Source organism: Cardiocondyla obscurior, linkage group LG19, assembly GCF_019399895.1.
Source record: "Cardiocondyla obscurior isolate alpha-2009 linkage group LG19, Cobs3.1, whole genome shotgun sequence".
NCBI lineage: Eukaryota > Metazoa > Arthropoda > Insecta > Hymenoptera > Formicidae > Cardiocondyla > Cardiocondyla obscurior.
The window spans coordinates 1,354,936-1,382,883 of NC_091882.1; the positions used below are offsets into that span (position 1 = coordinate 1,354,936).

At 44.1% G+C, this 27,948-nt stretch overlaps 1 protein-coding gene across 3 annotated transcripts; it reads left to right on the forward strand.

Annotated features, from left to right (window-relative positions):
* Positions 1 to 782: 782 nt before the first annotated feature.
* LOC139110142 (acetylcholinesterase) lies at positions 783 to 27,879 on the forward strand. Of its 3 annotated transcripts, XM_070669731.1 has the most exons (10): positions 783 to 1,365; positions 9,061 to 9,210; positions 11,152 to 11,481; positions 14,861 to 15,225; positions 15,431 to 15,661; positions 16,557 to 16,848; positions 17,114 to 17,749; positions 18,265 to 18,426; positions 19,327 to 19,502; positions 22,294 to 27,879. In XM_070669731.1, the coding sequence occupies exons 4-10, from the start codon at positions 14,874 to 14,876 to the stop codon at positions 22,440 to 22,442; spliced, it is 1,998 nt and encodes a 665-aa protein (XP_070525832.1). In that variant the 5' UTR covers positions 783 to 1,365; positions 9,061 to 9,210; positions 11,152 to 11,481; positions 14,861 to 14,873; the 3' UTR covers positions 22,443 to 27,879. The 3 variants fall into 3 exon arrangements, with proteins under 3 accessions (XP_070525832.1, XP_070525831.1, XP_070525833.1); XM_070669730.1 differs by having other exon boundaries at positions 9,061 to 11,481; XM_070669732.1 differs by lacking the exon at positions 11,152 to 11,481.
* The last annotated feature ends 69 nt before the right edge of the window (positions 27,880 to 27,948 follow it).

Genomic DNA, 27,948 nt, shown 5'->3' on the forward strand with positions numbered 1-27,948 from the left:
GATTAAACGTCCGTTTGTAACACGTGGCACCAATTCGCGGATTACTGAATCGATTTTCGGCGTTTTTGCTAAATAAATCGACGACGACGACGACGACGACGACGACGATGCGTTTTTTCTCTGTCCTGAAAAATATCGAGAGTAATTAAATTATCAGTCGGGGTGTCAAAGGAATCCGCGCCGCGAGCGGAAATTTCGCTCACGATGTCCATCCTGTGATGGTCCAGTTAAGAGATCTTGTTGAAGGTCCTATAGATAAATAATATAGATTTATAATTAAAGGGGAAAAAAATCGCATCTTTTTTTTTTTTTTTTTTTTTTTTCCGTGTAGTCTCATACTTATATGCATTATTTCTTTTTGTATAAATTTCTTAAATTTGCTTAAAAGATAACAAGTAATAAGATGATGATTTTTATATACAAATTTATTCTTTATACAGGGTAAGTTTTTTTTATTACGTGGGACGTTATTCGCTGTCTAACATTATTATATTATTACTTATTATTATTCTGATATAAGAAAAAAGCAATCTTTTTAAATCCGTCGCGTTCGAGGGTTGAAGCAGAACGGCGTTACGGGAATGAACAAGAAAGAGAGAAACAGAAGCGACGACAAAGGGGTGCCAGAGAGGTTCGGGGGTAAACCGTGGGGTGGCGAAGCGCGGGGTACGTGCACGAGAGAGAGTTGGAGGGAGAAAGGAGATGCGAGAAAGGGGGGATTCCAGGCCGCCCGCCGGTTCACCCTCACTAACCCGCGGCTCGCTCGACTCTTCAGTGCGGCCTGAACGGTTAACCGGCCTACTTCTCTTTCTTCCTGCGCCCTGCCACTTTGGTCCCGCAAGCCCTCGTCGCCGTAGTCGTCGCGACGTCGTTGCACCACCGTTGTTGTCGCCGCAGCGAGAGACGATCGGCGCGCGACCAGCTCGCTCGCGAAACCGCGGTAGGAAAACGCGAGTCGAGCACCCGCCAGAGGGAGAGAGAGAGAAAGAGAGAGGGAGAGAGAGCGAACCCTCTCGCTTTTTCTTTCTGCCTTTTTTCCTCTCTTTCTTCCCTTCTTTTTCTCCCTCGCCGCCGCGGCAGCTCGCAGCCTCCGCAGGCAGTTTGCCGCCGCGGACAACCGGCCTAAAAGAAGAAGAGGACAGAGTTGGCGCTCAAAGGTGGCTTTTCCTCGCGTGCGCTAGTGGTGTTCGGGACTGTGACTCGATCTCGCTTGTGAGTCCGGTGGCGGAGTTACGTCGGGGAGTCACGGCACTTGCGGGAGATCGCTCTCCCTCGCCTCCTATCTCTCTTCTTCCCTCGTCGACGACGACGTTTCGCCAACGGACGACGACGAACGGACGCTACCCCGCTCCGTCGCGGGAAATCGTAAGTGTCTGTCTTTCTCTTTCTCTTTCGTGCTTGCTATCCCCCGCTCTCTCTTTCTCTCTCGTGCTTGCTCTCCCGTGCCGAAGATCGATTCCCCTCTCCCTCTCTCTCTCTCGCTCTCTCTCTCTCTCTCTCTCTCTCTCTCTCTCTCTCTCTCTCTCTCTCTCTCTCGTTTTATTACGCGGGCTCGCGTAAAAGTCTCTCACTTCCACGCGCGCCAATCTCGCCTTGTCTCACCTCCTCTTACTTTGTTTCTTCCGCCGCCGTGTCACCTCCGCTCTCATTATGTTCGTTATCTTCGGCCCTTGCGAAACGCGACGCAGAAGGCCGCGGCTGTCGTAGCGACGGCTGCACCAGGGGAAAGAGCTGCGTGTATCTGCGTGGGGCTGCGTAGATGACAGGCGGGGATAGCCTGACGGCTGACGGCTGACGCGGAGCATTCGCAGCCGGGTTGTTGTTCGAGCGGCCGCTGATCGGAATCGAACGGAAAGTAAAGAAGAGGGAAAATCGACCCCTCGAAAATTTGCTTCTGTTTTCTCCGCTTTCGTCGTTTCCCGTCGAATCGCGCCGGAGATGACGAAATCCGTGTCTGTCCTTCGTAAGCTTTGACTTGCCTTACCTTTTCCCCGGTGAAACTAACCGCGCTCAGATTGGGAATCTAGATTTGTATGCGGGAGACGGGAGATACTCGAACAATCGAGATAAGCACAACATGAGATATGTACTATGTAATATATTATATATATATATATATATTACAAATACAAGTACAGAGATTAACGTTTCGAAAAGTTTCAAAAGTCCGCGTTTAAGGCAAACCTTTAAACAAGTATAATTAAAAATAATATTAATAGTCAATATTTGTCAACCTGCCGCAAAAATTTCCTTTCCATATTCTATTAATTCTGCCAAGTACGCGGCAGTATAATTCGAGAATCTCTGCAGGATCCTTGTGTGCACGGTATAACGTGTCGATTGAACGCTCTTAGTTTTGTAAACTGTGGACTTTTAACGCGATTCTCCTTCCTTAAGTGCTCGACGTGTGTTTCTCATCGGAAAACAGGCAGCTCGCTTTTCATTTCGCTTCTTTCTCTCCACCACTAAGCACACCAGGGTTCGTTTATTTTTTACCGTCGGGGCCGATCTTTGGCTCGTATTTTCGCGAAACTTTTTGCAGGACACGGTATATATCCTGGATAACGTGTCGATTAAAGCCCACGCTATTACCCGGCCCCTCTGCCCAAAGCCCTTTTTCCCCCGCCGCCTCTGCTCCTCGTTGTAAAATAATTAACCACTGTGCAGCAGCGTACCGCGAAACGACGCGATCGATTTTAGGTCACGATCGTTCGCCCGTAATCCGATTAGCTTCTGCAACAGAGTGATAAGTAACGACGACGGTGATAAACAGGGACGCAGGAACCGGAGATTCTGTCGACGCCGATAGCTCGCGCCTAGCCTCTGAAAAAGTCCGATAATACACATTTTTTCTTTCTTTTCTTTTTCTTTTTTTTTTTTTTTTTTATCTCGCGGAAGTGGAGCGGAAGTGACGACTTTTTCGCAATCCGCCGCTGGCACGATTAATTACTGCCGCTTAATTCGCGAGAGCGACTTTGAGAAGCAAAGCTGGGGGGATGAAGGTGGAAAGGACTTTTCCCGCGTGATAATAAATACGTGTCCCGGGGTCGCTTTCCGCGGAATTAGCCACCAATTAAAGGGTAAAAGTTTGCGAGAGACTAACCATCGACTATATATATATATATATATATATATATATATATATCTATCTTAATTTTTTTCAAATGGGATTACCTACCGTGACGTTGTCCGTGGCGACCGTGGTTTCGCCGATGTCGAAACGGTAAGAAAACATTTTACATCAAAGAGCCCTTTCTTTCGCTCTATTGGAAGAGCCGGGTCTAATTTCCTGTCCAATTTGCGCGGCGCTTTGTGCGACGCGGCGACGTCCCTAAGGTCCTCGTACGAGCAGGGCGATGCGGAGCGGCGCGAGAGTATCGCTCCTTTGCCGCAGGCCTCCGTAAATACTTTAATACGTTACGTTCGATCGTGTCCTGCTATTATTTATACCAACACGTACACACGTACAGTTGCCCGCGTGTAGTCGAGGTATCCTCTATTTTTATCGAAATTTATAACCAGCCAGCACGGCTGCCGCCGCCGAGATAACTTACCCTCGAGAGCCGCGGATTCGCGACACGCGCTCGTTCAAGAGATTCAGGTCGAGCAAACAAGAATGAATGACTGCCGACGTCCGTTCGCCTCCTGAAGAAGCCGTTCCGTGTTCGTCGCTTGGTCCAGATTTTTTAACAGCGCGAGATAATCATCGAAAACCGCTTGAAGCAGGTTTTTCCGCGAAAAGAGAGCCGAACATTTGTCGGATTTTATCTCCAAGTAAATGATAACAGCCGGTCGCGTTTATAGCTTATCCTTGTTACGACAGTTGCGCGATGGTCTTGGCCGAGAACAACCAGACCAGTCGACATCGATTTGGTCTGATCAGACGCGATCCGATCATGCGACGTCAGCGGAATCCAAGGGAGGAAACGTTACTGCAAATCGCTCGTCCATGCCGAAAAGCTCGGTAAAGCGCGAAAATCGACCTAACTACGGGCCAAGCGGATGGTTGGAAAACCGAGCGGAACCTATGGCGAATAGAGATGCGAGAGGACCAAGAAGCGTTCGAGGGTAAAAGAGCAAATTTACGTAAAAAGCAAACGCCGCGCGGACGCGCAAACACGTCACGCTGGGTTCGCAAGCCTAATTAGGACCGGAAACCAAAAACAGGGATGATCAAGTCTCGGCTGTACGGTCGACTCCACAATTATGCATTTCCCTGATTCGATTTTCAATTCGCAATCTACGCTTTTTCAATTTTACAAATGAATATTAAATACACGAGTCATTTTTTTCACGGTAAACAGCCGGCGATTACGTTTCTTAAACATATGTGAGCATCAGTAACCTTTTTTTTTTTTTTTTTACATAAACGCAGTTTTCGCGCCAATGTGGCGTATTACGTCGCGCGTTTAAAATGCGAAGGGTCGTTTTGAAATATCTCGTTGATAAACACCGAAAGCGTTCTCGCGGTTGCGAAGTCACGTTCCGACGTTGATGAAATCAACATTTAAGAGCGGCCGCGTTTCGATATCGCTGCAGCAGATGCGATTTTTTTGCTCGATAAATTTAAACAAATGCGAGATTAGTGCCAGACGCGCGGCGTCTTCCGAATCGATCGATCTCTCCGCGAGAAAAAAAAAAAAAAAAAAAAAAAGAACGGGATCAGCCCTGAATTATTCTGCGCGCAAAAACAAAAGAGACCTTCAGCAACGCGATAGTTGATAACCCACCGCTGCTAATAATACGTAATTGAACCGCTTTTCCACTTACCAAAAATACGTCGTTTTTCTCGCCAGTGGAAAAAGACGTTTAAAGAAAGAAGGAAGATTTTAAATCTGCTAAAGTTTGCTGAAAGTTTGTGGCCGCGTGGTCACCACGAAAGCAACCGGTGAGCGGGAGAACGCGCGAAGGGTGGAAAGACGGAAGAAAGAAAGAAAGGAAGGAAGGAAGGAAGGAAGGAAGGAAGGAAGTTTCGGCAGTCGCCGGCGAACGATTTTTCTTCTCACCGGGTTGCGCGCTGCATTGCGGCTGCGACGCGACGCGACGCGATGCGATGCGACGCAACGACCGTGTCGTCGTCGTGCGTTCTCGCCGGCGAAAATGCGGCAGTACAAAGGGATGCAGCTACCCCCCATAACGACGAGTCGCGGACCGAAACACGACCGGCGAAGCGAACGGATCCACTTAACGCTCTAGAAACTATCTTCGCTGAGTCACGTTATTGTAATTTGCAAGCAGATTGACGTCCCTTTTGCGGTTTATTTCTGCGACATTCTCAAGTCTTGACGTTTAAATAACTATAATAATAATAATAATAATAGTAATAAAGGCGCACAAAAGTTTGTTTTATTACTTTATAAGAGAATGAGTAATATTTTATGATTTTATAATTTCATGTTTCGTTAAGTATTGGAATTAATTTGATCGATTTTTACGTACTGCTGAGATCGTAAATCTTTCTGCGCGTTCTAGCCGGTCAATCAAACTTTTATTCACTTTGCCATCTTTGTTCTAACCTGTCTCTGTCTCCATTGTACTCGGATTTTTTAATTGTTGAACCAACTTGTGGTCTTCTCTTTCCGCTTTCGAGCAGGATGCGCTCTATAGCGACCGTCTGTTAAAAAGAGGAAGTCAAAGTCTCTTTCGGGGATTGATCCGGTTTGATTCACCCCGCAAGATCGACCAGGGCGAAAGAAAGCGGCGGTCTCGCGCTCGGCGGGGACGGGGGGCTGGAAACGTCGAAACGAGAGCGAGAGAAAATAGGACTCGGTGTCTGGTACATTCCGATACCGTCTCGCCGCTTTATCGCGCATGCCACGAGCGGCCGAATTCCCGATTGCTCGTAGTCGGCCCGCCAAATATCAACGCTGCTCTCCACCCCCCAAAAAAAAAAAATAGAATTATTTACAGCCTGTCGCGCCCCATGACAAACCAGGCGAAATGGGAAACGAGAAACGAGGGAGGTTTCCGATGAAAGAGGCATCCCAACGCGCGTAGAACACGTTAAAAGCGACTGGCAATGACTTTTCGCCAAGTTGGCACGCCGCTCGGTTATATTATTACTATTAATATTATTAAAAATCCTCGACTCCTTCGCAAAAGGGGAGAAAAGAGTTTTTACGAGAAAAACTGGTCTGACCGGCTGCAAAAACACAACGGGCCTCGACGAGTCGCCGCTAGATTAGGTCAATATTTGGATCGCTTACGCGGGTAACCGGGTCAAGGATTGCCGCCGCCGAATGCGTCTGTCGTTTCGATAACGTTTATTATCGATGTGCATCTTTTTTTTTTTTTTTTTTTTTTATTTTTGCCTCCCCCACTCGACGCTCTTGTTGCGTCTTTTCTTCTGCAAGATTTTTCAACTCGTCCCGTGCCGCAAAAGAGATCTTTTTATTTCGCGCAGAATATCAAACGGGAAAGACAGCCATAAATTTCTCGAGTCTCGAACTGTAGTTTTCTGTTTTTTATTTTCTTTTAATTGGTTATCAGCGATTGCTATAGTTACTTTTGGATACAATTATAGTAATACCATAAAATAATAACTGGATCCAAAAGTAATTATATTTTCCTCTCAGAGCATCGCAGATCAGATCGTAAACCTCACTTTGCCGTTGGCAAACTCGAAAGGGAGTTGCTCCAGGACTTGATAGACTGCGGGGTACCTCCTTGGTTTAAGCCGGTCCGAAAGTACGCGCGAGTCGGGCTGACCTAGAGATGTCACTGGGTTAGCGTGTCCACAAGCCATCCATAACCTCTCTGATGATACCTGGCGATACACGCTCGCCTTTACCCTGTCATAGGGACGAGACTGCGGCGTTGGGACCGATTGACCCTTCGCGTTTCTGGCCCGCAACAGCGGAACTCGACAGGTTGCTATTTCGGGTCAAAATCGTATCTTTTTCTCTCTCTCTCTCTCTCTCTCTTATTATCTAAATTATTATCTAAATGCGTTCGATATTTGATATATAACAACTATTTTTCGGCATTGTTTAAAGTTTGAGAGATAGGGAGGAAAAATTTGAAGCGATTATTTTTCTACGTCACACGTCGAGGAATTATTTTCAAAATTTTATCTCGCTAGGAAGTGACGCGCATCTTTCAGGAGATGTCCCAGGATAGACAGTTTGAACGAGCGAGTACCTCAAGCAGAAATCATTCACCCGCGCAAACGAAGATGCAAACAATGCCGTGATCTCGATTGAAAGCCCCGTGGGGGCGAGAAAAAAAATGCTCACGCCGCGTTATTTCCGCAGAGATTCTTCCAGAGTTGCCGGTAGCTCTTCCGCTCAGGACGCTAGAACTACGTCTCTTCAATTGTCGAAATATAAAAAGAAGTCGTTTTCACAGTTTTTCATACAAAGGTGAATAATTAAAATTTTATCAAATAAATTAAATTTTAATGTAGGATCGTCGTAAAAGATATCATAATTTCCGTCGTCTATTTGTCCTGAAGTCAATTTATTAAAAATGCTTTCTAACAATGTAGCTTTTGTTAAAAAACATTTAAATAAAATTAAATAAAATATCTTATAAGACAATCTTATAAAATAATAATAAAATATAAAATTTATATAGATATTTTACTCTAGGATAAAAAAAAACATAAAAATTTAAGAATTGAAAATAGCAAAATCTTGAAAGGAAAGGAGAGATTATTTTTAAACTTAACCACCCTTTGTACTTTTCAACACTTGAAAATTATTCTGATCTTTCCGACGAACGTCCTAGGAGGGAAAAATCGATTCGACACGTCGGCCGGCGAGATCTCTTTCTACCGACTAGGACATCCGGTGATTTTCCCTTTCTCTCTCTCTCTCTCTCTCTCTCTCTCTCTCTCTCTCTCTCTCTCTCTCTCGACACGCCCGGTACCGGGCTGCGCCGATGCATATTTCGCCGAGCAGCCGGCCGGTGCGGGTTTCAACCCCCGCCGACCCTACGATAATTTCCTAAATGTCCGCGCCGCGAAACTCGACGGGCCGCAGTGCAGCCAGCCAAGCCGAGCCAGTGACGCCCTGACCTTTCGTTTCTCGGTCAACGATCGTCCGTGTGTCTGTACTCGCGTGCATGCGCACGTCCGCGCACATTTGTCCGTGTAATAACGAAAATTCGTAGACGCCGCTTCCGGTATTTGCTCGGCCCGAGCGAGTTGTTGCAATAGTATGGAATAGTAAGGAACACGCGGAGGGCCTATGTCGCGGGATAGCGAGGGAAGGAATCCAATTTAATACGCGGTGGAGAACGGGGGTTGCGCGGTGGCAAAGTTTTTGCCGTCGCGGCAAAACAGTCGCCGCAGAACTGCGTGTTCCGGTGATGCGCCAGCGAACTTTACTGGGGTAGTCGGTTATTCAACATTGCGGCACTCTGACTTTATATCCGTCAAAGATACGGAGGTCTTGAGGTTTAAAATCCTTTCTTTTATTTAATAGTTGTAATATTAATATTGTTAAAAATTCTAATTTCTCGAGCGTCCAAGCGTTTATTCTCATATCGTACAGCATAGAATATCACCGACTCGAAGATCTTGCGAAAGAATAGATCGAAGGCGAGATTACTCGAGTACAAGTCTAAATCGCGAATTAATACGAGTAATAAGAAAGAAAAGAGCTTTGTGGGGTGGTCGCCGCGTCGCGTAAAGTTCGCTCGTCGCTTTACGTCGTATGTACCATATAGGTACGTTAAGTCGCGTCTAATTATTAAATTAAATGCATCGCTTTATTATAGAGCAGATAAAAGATATATCTCGAGCGTACATCTTTATCCACTGTTCCGTATCTATAATAATTTCTAAATAAATTGTTTAATTTATATTGTACCTATACTAGTACAATATAGGTATGTAAAAGTGTATGTAGTTTGTCTTCGTCACTTTCGGAGCCACAATAGATACGTTCTCTTTAATTCGTTCTTTCTCTCCCTCTAGTCCTCCTCGTTCTTCTCGCGAGTCCTCCTTTCCAATAGTAATCCGCAAATAACGAGCGGCAGTCCCCCGCATTTGTCAGCGTTTTACCCTTCATTTCCGACACACCCTCGTTCAATCAATCGCGCTGTGTGCTGTTACAGAAACGAGTAATGCTTTACGAACGAAGAATGTAGACGAGACAGGAGGGGGGCAAGCGGATCTGCCTGTCGCGGATTCGGATCCGGAGGAGGACATCGCCGCCGTCTCAAGTCTAATCGCCTCGAGCATCTTCCTCTCGCGTCTTCCTCGCTGTAAGTATTGGAAAAGAGAAAAGGAAAGAGGCGCGAGGTGGGCACGCCGAAAGTTAACGAGTTCGGTTTTCAATTCAAGTGTAACTCCAAGTTTCCTCTCGCACTTCCACATCGACAAAGACGAGAAGTTATCTCCTCGCGTTTGTCTCTATTGGAAAAATCATTCTTTGATATATACAATTGATTAGAATATATGTATCCTGCATGCCATGCACGTCCATCCCACTTTCGGCGTATTATTCTCCAATCCAACGATTTAAAATTAATTTCTTATTACAAAGTAATAAGTTGTAAGTTGAGTATTTTTGAGAAATAATAAACGAAGGTAAAAAAAGAAACTCTACCCTTTTCGATTAATTTGAGATGAATACGTTTGGTAGAATACGCTTAGAAAGATACAGTTTAGAAGGATATAAATTGAAATTTGAAGCGATTAAATCAGCGCCCATTTTTCTCCCGTTTGATGAAAAACTTTGAAACGTCGCAAATACAATTTTACATAGAGAGTTTAATACATCCCTTAATGAGACAATAAAAGAACGCGCTTCTAAATATAACAAGAGCTCGAGTACAACACACCCTTAACATCCTACCGGTCATCGGCTAATGACCAGCAAACTACCTCGTGGAAGGCTCAAAGTTGCGGAGAATACCACGAGACCTTACAGCTTAATTGAGTTACCGAGTTTATCCAACGATCAACTAGAGTTCTACTCTACAGTCAACTATCTATGTATGTATGTATGTATGTATGTATGTATGTATGTATGTATGTATGTATTTGTAAGGGATAAAGGGCAATAACGAGAGGACAAAGAAATACTCTTCTTCTCTCGGAAGAACTGTTGATTTCAAATCGATTTATCGTTAAAAAAAAAATAATACGCGAAGAGCGAGATGGTTCGTGCATAAATACAAAGGGAGAGAAAATTAGCCGCATTAGTTTTGGCTGTCAAATAACAGCGTCGGGCGTGTAGTACCGTATTAGTTAAAAAAAAACTCTAACAAAATCTATTATTCTCTCTCTCCCCCGCAAGAACCCCCGCGAGGTGAAGAGAAAGTCAAAATGATATCATTGACCAAATTGCGTCGTTTGTTTGTTATAATTTGGCCAATATGACATCATATCCACCAAATTATGTCAAACTCGCGTCGTTTCGTTCTCACAATTCGGCCACTTTGGACGTCATGCCGACGCATTTGCGTCGTTTATTTACAATTACAATTCGGTCGGGGTGACGTCAAACTGATATTATTTCGACTCTCCGTTCTCCTTGGGAAAATTTCACCGAGGGTGGCCAAGTGCGGCCGCCTCAATATTTGGCTCGGCGATCCCCGCCCGATCGATCTACGCGCTTGCAGCCTGCTGGCTGTGGATCGCGTACCCTACCTATATCAAGCACGCGATAACGTATAATGCTGCCGCAGTGCTAAGGGAAGTAACTAGTCGCTTCGTGGCTCTAATGCGGGCCTCGCGCTGTCACTCTCGTAAACGCAGCTGCCGTCAGTGCCTTTCATCGGCTCGTCTGGTCCGTCGTCATTATCGCGTCGCGATACCGCGCTGATATCCCTTTGCAGATTTTCCGCGTCATCCTAATTGAATAAGTATCATAAGTATCGATAGCCGGGTCGGGAGAACGTCGGCGGGAAGAGAAATAACGACGACAGATACAAAAAGAGAAAGCAAATCTTGCGGCGAGTTTCGTTGAAAAATCCCAGTGAATCTAAAAAAAAATCCCGCGTCTCGCGCTAAAGTTTCTTTCTTAAAGTCTCTTTTTCTCAATTGTTCGTCTTTTAATGAACCCAATCCGCCGATTTCTAAACTCTTGAACGAGCTGCGAATCGTGTCGGCTGAAAAAAAAAAAAAAAAAAAAAAAAACGTGCTCCAATTAGTGGTAATTAATATCGCACGGCTGCTCAAACTTGGATATTTGAATTAAGGATCCCCATCATTGGCGCGCTCGGAATCTAAGAAGCCGAAGGCTGGTTTTGTGTTTCCGACGGTGGAGAAGACTCGTTCGTCTCGCCAGCCAAAAAATTAGAATTTCACGGTGACGTTAATTCCATCCTCGTGCGTAAACTTCCGCGTCGACGACGTTCCCGTGTGACCGAGCGCGCGCGCGGAACACGTAGAAGGAAGTTGCTAATCAACGTGGACCTTCGTGTGGTAACTAGAGAATACTATCATCCTCCTGAACCCTCCTCCACCGCGTGAGACGGGGAAAGAGATAGACGATAGCAGGGACTGAATCGACGCATCTATTGAACAACGTATGTAACATTTATTATGTATTTCTAACGCATAATATATTTATAATGCATATTGTCACGTATAACGCCCTGTATATTAAATATGTACGCGTCCCCGTAAATCGAATGCACGGTATATTTAAAAATTTACCGCACGCCGCGATATTGTATTTCCCGATAGTAGCTCGCGAGTATAAGATATCTTACTTCTCAAGAATTGTTTTTGGAGAATGGACTCCTGGCTGATCTGGAGTCGATTTTTGAAACATCTATGACGATGTCGAGGCATCGACTTTTACAGCATTCTCGCGAAATGGCAGTGGCAGCTTGCAAATTAAAATCGCGTTTAAACGAGAATTATAGACAGAAACCAGGACGGCGCGCGTCGCGGAGAGAGTTTACTTGGATAGGATTTTGGATGTTGAAAAATTGAGAGGACCGTAATAAAATAATGAGCAGCCCGGTGAGACAAAAATCGACTTCGTATTACGAAATAATACGCGTGTAGCGGAACATCCGCATCCCGTGCCGAATCGGTCAGAGAATCCGCCGTTAAAAATTAACGCGTCTAGGCTGCACGTCTTCTCGTATCTCGCTTGAAATTTGTCGAGCGGAGATGCCGCTGTTTAGAATGTATAAAGTGTAAATTTTTTATTTCGCGAACGCAGGGAAAAATAATTTTAACGAGACTGAAAAAAAAAAGTGTTTTATTTCTGAAAGATATTTAAAAGCTCTTTGTAACGCTTGAAAGTTTTTGCGCCAACGAAAAAAAAAATTAATTTATTGATTTGACAAGCTATCGATTAAACAAAATTAGACTATAAAAATGTAATGAAAATATCATGTAAACTGCATGTCAAAATTTTTCAACTTGATTAATTTACTTTTGACGCGATATATTTCGCATTATCACAATTATATTTTATAATTATTCTCTCCAATATTGAAATTAGTTGAGCTTTCAATTTTCAAATTGAAGTAACATGCTTAATTGTTTGTACAATTTTTATTTTCCGCCGTTTTTTTTTTCCCCGGTCTAAAATTCGAAGGATCAAACTCAGTATTCAGAGGAGGAGATGGTATTATGGAACTTTACTTCATTTTTAATATCCTGCAAGCTTCCAATATCGTCGTAACCTTGTCGGAATTTTTCATTTGCATGGTTTCATAATGTTCCTGCAATTTGCAGGATGGCGACGAGCTACAGTAGGCTAAAGGGGGAAAAAAAAACCATGCCGCCACACGGATAACTCGGAGCCATTCGGCATTATCCAAGTCGCGCGTTCGATGACATTGTAGACCCCGTATTAAAATCAAACTCACTTTCATTTGTAATATCGAGACGCCCTAGATACTCCCGGGAGTTTCTCAGGGTATCTCGAATCGTATCGTGCCTCAATACTATTGAGAATATTAATGTGTCGTACGTGAAACTTTGAAACCTTCGCATATATTTACCCGCATATGCAATTGCGATAATTACTTAATGAAAAATAATGTGCGAAAATGTAGGATTATTGACCGTGGGAAGATTTCTGTCAAGTTGTGTTTAATCACGAATAAAAAAAAAAAAAAAAAAATTCGACGTTATAAACGGCGTTGAGGCAACGGAATTTGAAAAGCACGCCGATAAAAGTAATAGAAATCCAATTGTTCTTGCAATTCGCAAAATTACGCGGAAAGACTTAAACGGCAAGCGAGGACACTTGTCATCCGTCTGTCAGCAGTTACATAACGGCCTTATCATGATAGCATCATGATAACCTGCCGAGCGGAAGGAGCACGGGAGCAGATAGAGGGATTGAGAGAAAGAGAGAACAAACATGTACAAACGAAGATGCGATTTAAACGAGACAGATCGCTCATAACGGCCGCCAAAATTCCTGTTTCCTTCCTGCAGCGAGATAGATCCGGACTCGGCGAATATAAATTAAATAATTCCGCACAAATCTAATCGGCGGCTAATAATCCGGCGCGAATAACGCGATTAATTAAATTAGCCTAGCTCTAGCTCAAATAATCCTGATCGCCGATTAAGTTTCTCTCGCAAACGTGCGGGAAACTAACTGTGGTTTGAATTACGGCCGGACAGGATTACTTAATTCCTGCGGGAGTAATTTTGCGGCGAAGGAAAATTTTCCAGAACGTTTGCGAAGAAAAGTAGTGGTATCTCTATCGACGTTTATTTTCGAATCTTGGTGGAGACTGAAACTCGTTGTTCTCCGTGGATTCCATACAAAATTAATGCGTCCGCGACTATACGTTGTGCGCCGGAAGATTTTTCTCGCGCCTACATTTTTCACATTGTAGCACATCTGCGTCAGTTGCGCGCAACAACGAGTCGAGAATAAGTTTTGCTCGTGATAGTTACATTTTTATAGGAAGCGTTCATATTTGATGATTGAGACGGCGACGGCGACGGCGACGGCGACGGCGACGGCGACGGCGACGGCGACGGCGACGGCGACAGCCGCATCCGCAGCTTGCGCTTTGAGAAATGCAACTCGCTCACATCAGATTTATCTCTCGTGAACGGCAATACGTTTACGAATACCCTCGAAACTGCAATTTCTTACTCGCAAACGTCGTTTATCCCGTGCCATTTTGCAGTCTTGCATAAATTAGCTTATAAGAAAATTACTATTTAAAAAAAAAAAATGCTATTTTTTGTAGTTATAATTTATCATTCGTCTGATAAGAAACAAGCGCTTTTCGATGCTGATTAACCATTTCCCATTTTTGACATCCCTCAATAAGCGGCCAGAAAGTTACACGTGGCATGCTCTTTCTCAAATAATTGTCTTTTCAATATTTCACATGGATTAATTTGTTGATTTTCATTCACGCTGTATATACCAGATCTGTTTTAGGCAATCTATACTTTACGTCAGATTTCAAGATAGAACTCTATTTATAATTTATAAGCCGTGCATTTTTACGTATATTCTACGTACACGAATAATTTACAAGTGCATTATTTGTTTCTATTTAAGTTTCTTTTTTTTTTAATATATATATATATATATATATATATATATATATATATACATATATATATACATATGTTGTGCAGTGCACATAATTATTAATAGCTATTCTATTTTGAATTTTGACGATTACAAGTCACCTAAAAATATACAGAATAGAGAAGCCGAGTCTAAATTTACTTGACGTGAAAAATTAATTATAGCAATTTACAAATCGTAAGAGAGAAGGATAGACACGACAGACGCACACAGGAAAAAGAGTTTGAGTTAAATTTAACACATTTTACATGTTCCAATTCATCTAATTAAATTTTTGTGTCGACACTTAATCAAAGTTTATACTAATTGATACATGTATAAGATTAACTTTCTCTGGCACAACAAATAATGTATACAATATTATTTTCTTGCAGCTAAACAGGCACGATGTCGAAGAATCCAAGTTCCTGGCAAACCGGCAGAATGGAGGCTCTGTTGGTGCTGAGCCTGTTCCTGCTTCTCGTTCTGCAGCCGGATCCCTGTCGCGGCACTCCGTCCCACCGGAGCAGGCATCACGAGCACGATCTACACTCCGCGCAGGAGACGTCGTCGCACGAGGACGCTAGAAGTTCTAGATCAAGCGAGGACCTTCCGCGGCCGGCCGCTCTCATCGGCCACACCGACGATCCGCTGGTGGTGCGCACCCGGAAAGGCATGGTTCGTGGCAAGACTTTGTCTACGACAACCGGCAAGAGCGTCGACGCCTGGTTCGGTATACCCTACGCCCAGAAACCTATTGGTAAGTACCGCGAAGCGAATTAAGAGAATTAAGAGTGGAGAATGGAGAATGCTATTACGAAAGAGAGAACTTTGTAAAGCATCGCCTCTGCTTGATACAGGCAATATTTAGATCTCGTCGTAGAATATACGTTTGAAAGGGTGATAAAACGAGCGAAGAATATACGAAAAATAATTTCATCTCACTTTCGGATCTTGGGTTTCAGGTCCGCTGAGGTTTCGTCATCCGCGGCCGGTCGAACGCTGGTCGGGAATACTAAACGCGACCACCCTGCCAAACAGCTGCGTGCAGATCTTGGACACGGTGTTCGGCGACTTTCCTGGTGCCACCATGTGGAATCCGAACACTCCGTTGAGCGAGGACTGCCTGTACGTGAACGTGGTGGTGCCGCGGCCCAGGCCTAGAAATGCCGCTGTCATGGTATGGATATTCGGTGGTGAGTTCCCAATGATGAGAATCCATCATCTGAATTTTCTCGTGGTCCGATTTTTATGACGATTTATTAATTTTTTAATTTTTTTTTTTTTTTTTACTATTATTATTTAATTATTATTTTTATGAAAAATCTTTGTTTTTTTTTTTCTTTTTTTTTTATCCGGAAATTATGCCAAAAAGTTTTCGCGGCTGCTTTGTTTCTAAGACTCGAGGAGACTGTTGCGCAGCATTTGCGTACTTCTTTTACGTGACTACACGTTTTTTTCTCGCCAAGTCGGAAGTACTTCTAAAGGCCCCATTTGTTAAGGCCTTTTAGCCCCGCGTTTCGTCGCGCTCTGAATGATATCAGCCGACATTACGCCGCCGTTTACGTCGCTTATAAGCTTGAGATTCTTCCATTGCCTTGTCACCATGCGCTTGTTGCGGCGTGATTGATGCGTCTGCCGGTGGCTTATGTCGCAAAATAAAATTTAACGTTCGAACGTTATCCAATTGGAGATATTTTTAGCCATGACGCGCGACCTCACGCACCCCAGAAAAAAAAAAAAAAATAGCCGCCGTTACGCTATTAGGGAGTGTCAAATGGCGAAATTACTTACGTGACGACGTCGTGAACGATGATCCCAGCGTGTGGGAAAATTTCTACAAATTGCACGGACGAACGTTAATTCGTGAATTTACATTTAATAAATTTAATAAAATAAAAATTACAATCAAATGATAAAAAATTAATAAAAACTTGTTATAAAAAAGTAATAAAATAAATTGATATTTTTCTGCTTTTCTTCCATTTATAATATATTAAAGTTTTGAAAATTGCATTAGGAAAGTAATTGCGAAAACCGATGTTGCGCACGTATTGCTTACCACAAAACCCAAGGCCTTCCTTCTTCCAGGCGGTTTCTATTCCGGCTCGGCCACCCTCGACGTGTACGACCACAAGACCCTGGTGTCAGAGGAAAACGTAATCTTGGTGTCGATGCAATATCGCGTGGCCAGCCTCGGATTCCTGTACTTTGGCACATCCGACGTGCCCGGGAACGCTGGCCTCTTCGATCAGATGATGGCCCTGCAATGGGTGCGCGACAACATAGCCGCGTTTGGCGGCAATCCCGACAACGTGACGCTCTTCGGTGAAAGTGCGGGGGCAGTATCCGTCTCCATGCATCTTTTATCTCCGCTGTCCAGGTCAGTTTTGAAAAGTAGACGACAAATTCACCGATAAAGAAAAATCAAAAAAGATCTTTTGGACAAGTATTTGAAAATACAACTAATTAATTTAGTTTGGTATCTATTTTTACAATCAAGCGTAATATTGATTTGAATATTCATACATACATACATACATACATACATACATACATACATATATATATTTTACATTTGTGCAAAAAAGACGAAGAAACTATTTCTCTCGTTGACTGAAAGCGGAAACTGGCAATTCTTGTTCCAGGCATCTATTCAACCAAGCCATCATGCAGTCGGGCTCGCCGACCGCGCCGTGGGCGATAATCTCGCGCGACGAATCGATCGTGCGCGGTATCCGACTGGCCGAGGCGGTGGGCTGTCCGCACGATCGTCACAACCTGCGCGAGGTAATCGACTGCCTGCTCACGAAGAACGCGGAGGAGTTGGTGAAGAACGAATGGGGCACCCTCGGGATCTGCGAGTTCCCGTTCGTTCCGGTGATCGACGGCGCTTTTCTCGACGAGACGCCCCAACGCTCGCTCGCCACAATGTCCTTCAAGAAGACCAACATCCTGATGGGCTCCAACACCGAGGAGGGCTTCTACTTCATTATTTACTACCTGACGGAACTGTTCCGGATCGACGGCGCCGAGGACGTAAAGGTGACGCGCGACCAGTTCATAAGCGCCGTCTCCGAGCTGAATCCCTACGTGAATCAAATCGGCCGTCACGCGATTATCTACGAATATAGCGACTGGCTGCACCCGGACGATCCGCACGCGAACCGCGATGCTCTCGACAAGATCGTCGGCGACTACCAGTTTACTTGCAACGTCAACGAATTCGCCGGCCGCTACGCCGACACCGGTCACACCGTCTACATGTACTACTATAAACATAGGTAACGAGAAAACCACTTTTTAATATTTTGCCATGCCACGTTAACATTATTTAATACAGATCGTTTTAGTTTTCTGACACATTTGTCTATCAGTTTTCATCATATACAGTGGCTCCAAAAAGTATTGGCACACCCGGTTTTTTTGGAATATCTTTCAATACAAGCATAATTTATTAATTTGAATTATATTTATTAATTCCTATTACTATACAAATCCTGAGACAATTTGTTATTTGGAAACAAAGTAAAAAAGTTGAAAATTTTGCAGTCAAATAAGTATAGACATTGCAACATGTTCGGGCAAAGTAGTGAGTGCTCAAACAATTAGAAATGTTTTACACTCTGCAAATATTTATGGAAGACCATTTATTAATGAGGAAAATAGAGAAAAACGTATCTAAATAAATTTATGGACTTTTGGAAAACTGTATCTATCTTTGTGCTTCTTTCTAAATAGATCAAGATAAATATATGTTTAACTAATAGTTGAAAAAAAAAAAAATAATTTGCATCAGATCCAGAAACAATCCGTGGCCGCGATGGACTGGAGTCATGCACGCCGATGAGATCAATTACGTCTTCGGAGAACCACTGGACTCGTCTAAGGGTTACACGCACGAGGAGACGCAGCTGTCGAAAAGGATGATGAGATATTGGGCGAACTTTGCGAGAACGGGGTAAGTCTCTTAATTCATAATCCTTTTACATACGTTTATATTTGTAAAAATAAAAAGAAACAAAATCGGTCGTCTTTTCATTGTCCAGCGCGGACCGTGTATAAAAAATAGATGTCTAGACGTTTTTACACCGCGTACTTGTTTACTGTTTTGTTCTAACCTTACGCAATTCTCGCTCGACTCGCTCGTCGAATTCGCCGGACCAAAACTGGTTCTCGCCGTCCGCCGCCCGCGCGTCCTCCACCTTGCGATTGCGAGCTTGGATTCTTGGAACGCGAAGGCCGATGGCCAGATGTAAACGCACGCACGTACTAACACTACCGCGACGGTCGACTGCCGAATTCGCCGAGGAAAAACCGGTTCTTGCCGTCCGCCGCCCGCGCGGTCCTTCACCTTGCGAAATTCGAGCGCAAGGTGCCGGCCAGATGTAAACACACGCACGTACTCACACAACCGCGGCGGTCGGTCAATCGTTGCGTAAGGTCAACACGCGGCAAAAGACTAGCACGCGGCGAAAAACTTTTAGATATTTAGCTTTTCTAGCTCGTTATTAGATTGTAATAATTAATTAGTATATCTAGGACGTTACATTTCTGGCTCGGTGCTGGACATCCACGAGATGAATTGGCCAACTAATTATTATGTAACGGTGGGAATCAATTTTCATTCGGGTATTTATAAGTAAACTTGAAAATAGTGTAGTTTAAGAACTCAAAAATAAAAGGGCATTATTTTTAATCCACTCCAAGTCTATTTCAATCCCATCGTTGATACCAATTCGCGATCTCCTTCTTGCCGTACAAATTACTTAGAAAATACCTCGAAATCTAACGTTATTTCTCTGACGATATTTCGGTATACCATCGGGACAGTTGTATATTTAGACGCTTGTATGATTAGGGATCCAAACATTGACGAGAACGGCGAGCTCTCGTTGACTTACTGGCCTCCGCACACCGCTTCCAACAAAGAGTATCTAACGTTGGATGTCAACAATACGGAGATCGGCAGTGGTCCCAGAGTGAGGCAGTGCACTTTCTGGAAGAAATATCTGCCGCAGCTACTTGGCGCTACGTGTAAGTATCCCATCGAGACTAATTCATTCCTCGCATGACATATCAATTCCCGGGACCGGGACGACGACGACGACGACGACGACGACGACGACGACGACGACGACGACGACGACGACGACGACGACGACGACGACGACGACGACGACGACGACGACGACGACGACGACGACGACGACGACGACGACGACGACGACGACGACGACGACGACGACGACGACGACGACGACGACGACGACGACGACGACGACGACGACGACGACGACGACGACGACGACGACGACGACGACGACGACGACGACGACGACGACGACGACGACGACGACGACGACGACGACGACGACGACGACGACGACGACGACGACGACGACGACGACGACGACGACGACGACGACGACGACGACGACGACGACGACGACGACGACGACGACGACGACGACGACGACGACGACGACGACGACGACGACGACGACGACGACGACGACGACGACGACGACGACGACGACGACGACGACGACGACGACGACGACGACGACGACGACGACGACGACGACGACGACGACGACGACGCGGTTGAATTATCGGTTTCGTGGATTTAGGACTGGTTGTTTCAACTTTCTGGTAAACTTTCCTGTCAATTAAACACGTGTCTATCTTGACTTAATTAAAAATACCAACATATCGTTGTCTGATAGGTAAATTTATTTAAAATTTGCAACATCCTACTTTTAGGGACGTAGGACAGTTGAATTTCAAGTTCGATGAAAGTGTCGCGCAACAGTTGTGTGTTCTCCACAATGAGAGCGAACGTGCAATCACCTAGATCGGTGGTGATCAGACGCCAATACTCGTACATAGAAGCGAAAACGACGAAAAGTGGTTAGGTAATTCATTCGGTTCGTAACTATCGAGGACTCCGGCGCGTTACTTACAATTGTCTTGTGTATGACACCTGTTGAGCGCCAAGTACGTTTGATTGTTCTCGCAATGGCTGGAGACCGCCGCGGAGAGATCGTTTCAAATCGAAGCGACTCTCTACGAGGCGCGAACGTGTCCCGTCCCGTTTTCGAAAGGACCGAGGGGCACGAGACGCTATCGGAAATTGTCTCGCATAAAATCTGGCCGATAAGATTGAATTAAAAGCAAACTTTTCTGCGGGAGGAGGAAAAGCAGAGGGAAATTGAACGGGCAGCGTGGCGATCGCGAGAATATATCGCGTCGCTAGCTCGCGGAACGCACTATTGTACGAGGAGATACTCCGACACTTGAGTTTACATTATTTATTCAGAACTGCTATCAAGTGCGCTTCGCCAAGTGTCCCACTTAGGAGCTTCGCACGATGGGAAATCAGGCGAGGATGTCTTGAATTACGTCCCACCCTTCCGCGCGAGCTAACTTTCTCTTTATCGATGGGCAATTTTCATTGGCATTGGGCATTGGGCATTGGACGTAGTTTTTAATGAAATCTGTATTAAATAACTTTTGATTAGTTTAATAAAACTTTAGGGAAAGTTTCACTACAAGTATTTAGAGAAATTTCTATTAGCTAAATTATTCTCAAAGAATAGAAAAAATTAATATAAAATTCATAAATATTAGCAAAGTAAAGAAAAGATTGATATTATATATCGGAAAGTAATTTCGTTAAAACTACAAATAAAACAAAAGCTTAAATCTTGCCAAGTTTATGATTAGTGCTTCTAACGTTAATTGACAAATAAAAAAAAAAACTGCTCTTACAAATATATAGAAAAAATTAATTCTGCACGATACAATTCCAGATGTAGGTATGTAAATAAATTTCACGCGCGGGTCTTCGATAAGAAATCGTTAAAACATGTATCAAGTCGTTTACCGCTACGCTGTGACATTATTGCGGAACGCGAGAATAGAGTACGGGCGATAAGAATTCGTTCAAGTTTACTCGCATTGGTCCTTGGCGTACCGTGAAAAAGCGTTATCGGCGTGAGCCCGTTAATAGACCTGCCGCTGCCGCTGCCGCTGCCGCTGCCGCTGCCGCTGCCGCTGCCGCTGCCGCTGCCGCGCGGGTAATGCTCGCGTTTGCGATAAGAGTCTAAAATTTGTACCCGCTCGCGCGACCACGTCGCTTTATATGATAATTACGATTACGGTCTGATCCCCCCGGCACGCACGCACGAGATTAAACGGCGTGGCGTGCCGACGTGTCATCGCGGTCACGAAAGCACTTTTACATTGCAATCGTTTCGCGCGACGAGAAAGAGAGAGAGAGAACCCTTAATGGACAGGTGCTACCGTGAAACTTCGCTCTTAGGGTATGTTGCACGCGCAATATGAAAATACCGTTCTCCGTTAACGAGTGCATAGAGATTCTATCGTCGCTTGCTTTTTTTTTTCTTTTCTCTGCCGTAACTGTGTAAAGTAAGATTTATGAACCTGATTGCAGTGTATCTTTAAACTCATCCAAGATAAAGAGCATACGCCTATTAGATTTATGACTTTTGGAAAAATTGCCAAGTAATTTTTTCTACTCAACGTAGCTAATCATTCAATTTGTGGTCATTTAGTTGTATTTGGTAATCCATTCTTAACGATAGACAGTCAACGCTGTGATTATTAATACTAAAAAAAACCTACGCGGATAAAATTCTTTCCTAAAAATCTTTCGCTTAAGACAGAGAATGACGTTGAAGATTCCAAAGTAATAACTTTCTATTTCTTTCTCACTGAAGAAGGCGGGATGAAAGAGTAAAAGCCCCCCATAGTTACTGAGAGTTGCTAACAATAAGATCGCTCGGCGTCTCTTCTGTTGCAGCGAAACTGGAAGTCGGGTCCAAGGAGACATGCGGCAGCACGAGCCTCGCCGACTCCGGGGCGACCCGGCTACTCCTGATCTTGAGCCTGTTATTGACCGGCCTCACTACTCTGCCTCACATCCAACACGACGTCAAAGGTATCGTTTAGCTCCTGGCCGGCGCCGCCGCTGGATCGGTGGTCGGCCGTCGAGCCGCCGTCCTAGCCCCGTCGAGCAGCAGAAGGGTCAGCATCGGCATCACAAGCGGCGGTCCGTTTCTTCCCTGAAGAAGAGGGTGAAGGAGCGCGAGCGATTGGGAAGACAACGGCACCGCGCGAGAAACAGACATATCAATAGTAGAGGAGTGCTCGATCGCCGGGGCGACGATGAACGAAAGAAAGAAAAATACACGCACGCGCCCGCCTATGAGAGAGATCGAGTGGACCCAGATGCGCACAAGGTAAAACGGATCCTACTAATTAGATTACATAAATTTATCTTGACCCTACCTAAGCAATCTGATTGGTGGTATCCGTTTTACATTGTGCGCATCTGGGGCGCTCCCGAGAGATCTCGCTCGGTCAGAAACCACGGGGGACCCCGGGGTGAAATCGGACGAAATCCGCGCGCGCGCGCGAAACGAGAAAGCTGGCCGATAATAATGGGCGACGATAATAATAGGTAAGAAGAACAGATTAAACAGCAAAATATGCCAGCGGAACGCAATTGGGGATGAAACGCTGACTCGAAACTATCGGCGAAGCTACCCCGGCGGTTTTAATCGCGCTAATTACAGTTCCTACGAAGTGGTTGGAGTTTAAGCGCTCATCCGCCAAGCTCTTCCAACAATAATAACATCGAAACGCAGAGGAAATTCGGAGACGCAAAAAATTCAACGGAAAGAGGCGAATTCGAGGAGTTGGAGCATCGTGGGGGTTTCGGGAAATCAATGCGGAGGTTTGGGAGGCAGGGGGTATTGGAAAATTTCAAGAGAGAGCCGGAGGGGCCCAAGGGCGACCGTACCGGAAGCCGTGTACGACACGTGCAGATTCACCGCGTCGTAAAACCATCGTTCTCTCGCCTCCCGTCGATCCCGGGGTACTCCACCCGGGACACGAACGGCGCGTTATACCACCCCGCTATACATCCGCTATGTGGGTCACCGTCGTGGGGGGTTTTATGAGCACGAATCGCCGCGTCGCGTCGCGTTTATCGTGACGTTATCCCGCGGGACAAGGTAGCTACGTGTATATATCGAATGTTAGATATATCGGACGCTGATCGAAGCGTCCGAGGGAAGGGGAGGGAGAGCGTAATTTCTCCCGAGCTCTACTAGATCCGCGCAACTTCCTCTCGCAATATCGAGAGTCCGCGCTGAGAGAGAGAAAAAAAAAATCTCCGAAATTCCTCGAGGGACGCGTGTCTCTCTTAAAGGAAATCTGACGCGTGGAATCGATACGATCACGTTTCGATTAAACGTGTCGAATAAATATCAGATACCCGACGCGACATTATTATTCCTATCGATACCTAGGCGCTCTCGTTATTAATCCGATACTAAGAAACTCGAGTATTCGCCTCCGACTTCAGATTAGGTTGTAAAAAATCCGGACACGAGTATTTCAGCCGGACTCGCAGTTTGTTCGACGGAAACTGAATTTTTCTTTTATTTCCTTCAGTCGCATATCGCATTCGGGTCTAACAGCCGACGAAGATGGGCGCAGCACTGCGTAAAATTGCCTCCAACCCCCCGAGCGATTACGACGGCTCCGCGACTCGCATTCGCCAACCACAGCATCCCCCTGACCCCCGCGTCTTCTACCCGCTGCGCGCAATACGTACCTACGTGCGCGGCAAAGTGATGAAATGGGGTCCGCAATTCGATCTATACGGTCCGATACGCGCGCACCACTCGCGAGTGACTCTGTGCTGCGGCAGTCGATTGCGCTCGCAAAGAACCAGGGGGAAAAAAAAGGGAGGAAGAGAAAATTCGTTACGTCTTCTCTTTTTCCGCCGCAGGCTCTTCTCGAGACAGAATCGCACTGAGAAAAAAGTATAGTTTTCTCCGAATCCAAACATAATTTTATTTATTTTGTGATTATTTCGGTGATAATTACAATTGACTCGATAAAAAAAAATTCTACTTATAAGTAGCGTAGGAAAAGAGTTAAATAAGTTATAATTAAGAATAAATTCCTGTATATGAAATATTTTTTATCAAGAAAAAATTGTTAAATATTACAACTTTTTTTTTTTTTTTTATTTTTTTAATAATAATCGCATTTGTCAGTAGAATAATCATGAAATTGTGTCTGGATCCAGAAGTAACTATTTTATTTTATTTTATTATATTTTTTTTTTTTTTAATGCCAACAAGAATTATTTCGTGCGAGAGGAGAGAGGCCGAGTGACGATCAATCGGAAGTGTTGCCCGACTTACGCGCGATCACTCTCCTTGCGTTCGTCGAACTCGTGGTCCTCGGGGAAGAAGAAGAAACCAACCGAAGAACGACACGCGTCAGCTGGAATATTTCCAGGAGGGCTGCTCCGCTCTATTGATTTTTATTTCTGCTTTCGCCGGAGACCGATGTGCCGGAACACGATGGTCCCTCGAATCTTTCCCTCTGTTCTTCTTCATCCCCTTCGTGATCGATCCGATCGATTTCTCTTAATCTACGCGGGATCGCGACCCGGAACCGGATAAAATAACGCAGTCACAAAAGCGTGAGTCTCGGATGCGCGCAGCGTAAAACGGATATCGCCAAACAAATTACATAAATTTATTCTAACTAAGCAATCTGATTAGTGGTAACCGTTGAGATAAAAACGTGAAGGGAAGAGGGAGAAATCGTGTCTAAAGCGCTAAGAGCGTCACGGTTGGTTTCAAAAGGCTACGCGCGTAATAATTCACGGTCAATATTTCCGCGCATTTAACTGGGTACAGAGAGAAAAATCTTTTTTTCGGAAAAGTAATCCAAATGTGTCAAGAATTAAAGAGGACCAGGGGACATGACAGGGTCTTGCGTAAATTATTTCTCACGTACCGCCGGAGAATCGTCCTTGAATCGTCAGCAGATCGTTCGGTCCTGAAAAAGAGACCCCGGGAAGGGAAATTCCGCGGAAAAGTCCGATTCTACCCCCATCCCCCGGTCGTTCTAAGGTCCGCGTCCTCGGAGTCTCTTGGGCCCACGTCTAGCTAACTTCTAGCTGTACAACACAAGCACCGTTATACAACGTAAGTAGATATGTAAAAAGGAAAGAGAGAGAGGGAGAGATTGAGCGGGAAAGAAGAGAATTTCTCGCTAGTTTGCAGTACGAGATATGGGGGGAGAAAATAAAAAAAAAAAAAAATTAAAAAAAAATAAAACGTTACCACATAAGGCTAAATGGCAGAAAGAAGATTTAAAAAAAAAAAGAAAAAAGTTATAGAATGATTTATCAGAAGTCTGTACAAAGGACTCTAAACGATTATAATCCCACGCGCGACGATGAGTACCGGTGACGCGCGTCATCCACAACAAATTCGAGCTTCGGCGAGTCCGGGAATCGCTGGGAGATCGATCGAAAACGGTGAGAAACGAGAAAAAAGAGAACGAGATGAAGAGCCATAAAAAGAAACGTAGAGAGAGAGAGAGAGAGAGAGAGAGAGAGAGAAGAGAGTTGGGGAAAAAAAGAGGTGATTGCCTTGATCGCGCCTCCGTACGATTTAAAAACGTACAACAAAACGAGCGGGAGAGCGAAAGAGAGGAGGAGAGATCGCTCTGCGAAATAGCTCCGTTAATTAGACGTTTTTCCTCGATTGTTTTTTTATTCTTTTTTTTCCTCACGACACGAAAGAAAAAGATGCGTTGCGCTGTTAGAGCGTGGAAAAAGATTATGCTGCGTTAAAAATTAATATACTCCAGGAACGAGGCTCGGCGGCAGCAAAACAAATCGGTGTCGACGGGCTGATAACAAGATGAGAAAGTTACAAGAGAACGGTGATAACGATAATAAGTATAATGAAAAAAAGATATATAATTGTAGATAAAAAAAAGGGTAAAAGAATCTCAGAATCAACCTTTTTTCAATCTTCGTTTGAAGAATCAAGTTCGAACCGAATCTGTGTGATCCTTAATTCGCGTTGAAGCCGCGAGCTGGATCGGACAGGAAAAGTAATTGCGATGCGTGGTACATACTAAAAATAAATTCGTATTTACTACGAAAATTTTTCCCTTCCCAAGAAAATCCATTCCGGGGTCGTTTGCGTAAAATCCATAAATATTCGGATAATTCAATATCCGAATTGTCAAAAATAATTTCCATCGGATCATATTCCTTCTCCTCCGCCCCGCCATACGCATCATCGAATTCTAATAAATCCCAAGGATTTATTCGAATTTCGGAAAATTAATTCGGCTAATTAATAACTCAGCTCGCTCGTTGCGCGTCGATCGGACGGAAAGCCGATCACCTGACAAAATTGATCTAAATTACACGATAAAAATGCAAAGAAGACCGAAGAGAACCTCATATTATTTTCACGTGTATTAAATGCGTGATTGCGAAAGCGGCATAACAAAGTTGGGATATCGGCAAATTCGGATTTAGAGTCTTAATTATATATAGATATTTCTGGACCCACCTGTAATTTTATAATATCTCTAATGATAAATGTAATTGAATCAATTACACGTATAATTTGATTTATTATAATTATTGCAACAAATATCCTAAAATTATAGCTAGGTTCAAAAGCAACTATATTCTTCTCTCAGAGATTCCTTCAACGTGGATTCGCATATTTCGCACGTGTGTGAAAGCATGTACGTGTGTATTCCGCTTATCGTGTGTAAACGTATTGGTAGAGTTATGAAAAATATTGCAATTGCATTTTCACGTTTTTCGTTATGATATAGTTTCCCGATACCGTTTTATCAGCGGTGTAAGCTCTTTAAAAAAAAAAAAAAAAAAAAACAATGGAGGGAAAAATAATCCGCGTGTATACGCGCGAATTCTCCTTTTATCCAATATTTCATACCGCCGAAAATGCCTGAAAATTTCCCGTGTGTGTAATTATCTTGTAATATTTTCTGCGTGTTGTATATATTTTCCTTCCGTGTGAACCTCCGGATATTTTTCGAATACATTTCCCTGGGGCGAAAAGTGGCGTAATAAGTTTCGCATAAAAGTTAACACTTTCACAATTTCCGCAGTTTTTCGCGCTTCTCGTCGACGCAACGCGGTCTCTTCCTTTTCGCCGGAATGAAACGACAGGTAATCCATCAGCAATTTAAGAAGCAGGGAAACGGTGAGGAGGCAAAAGAACTTTCAAGTCTCGGAAAGTAGCAGTTACATCGAGGAGATCCGTTTAGATAAGCGTTCGGTAAATCAGCTGTCGCAGACAGACATTCTTCCCAATGCAAAGTTTTGCAAAAATGGTAATAATCTCGCATAGCGAGGAGAAAATGCCAATCCTGATAGAAGGAAGAAATGCGGACAATCCACTTTCTACAATAAATAAATAGAAACAATAAAAATAAAATAGATAAAAAAATATTGAGGCCAATAAAGGGAAGAAAATTAACTCGCCGATAAAATAAAAAAAAAAAAAAAAAAAAAAAAAAAGCCTCTGACCCGTTTCAAACGGAGATATAATTTCTCAAAAGAGAAAATTTACCGATGACAAAGCTCCTA

What these genes read in the sequence shown, in the direction of transcription:
- LOC139110142 (XM_070669730.1), top strand. Translation starts at nt 14,874, where the DNA reads ATGTCGAAGAATCCAAGTTCCTGGCAAACCGGCAGAATGGAGGCTCTG. An exon ending in CTACGCCCAGAAACCTATTG is followed by an intron (nt 15,226 to 15,430) that starts GTAAGTACCGCG and finishes CTTGGGTTTCAG; the next exon opens with GTCCGCTGAGGTTTCGTCAT. An exon ending in GCGAACTTTGCGAGAACGGG is followed by an intron (nt 18,427 to 19,326) that starts GTAAGTCTCTTA and finishes TTGTATGATTAG; the next exon opens with GGATCCAAACATTGACGAGA.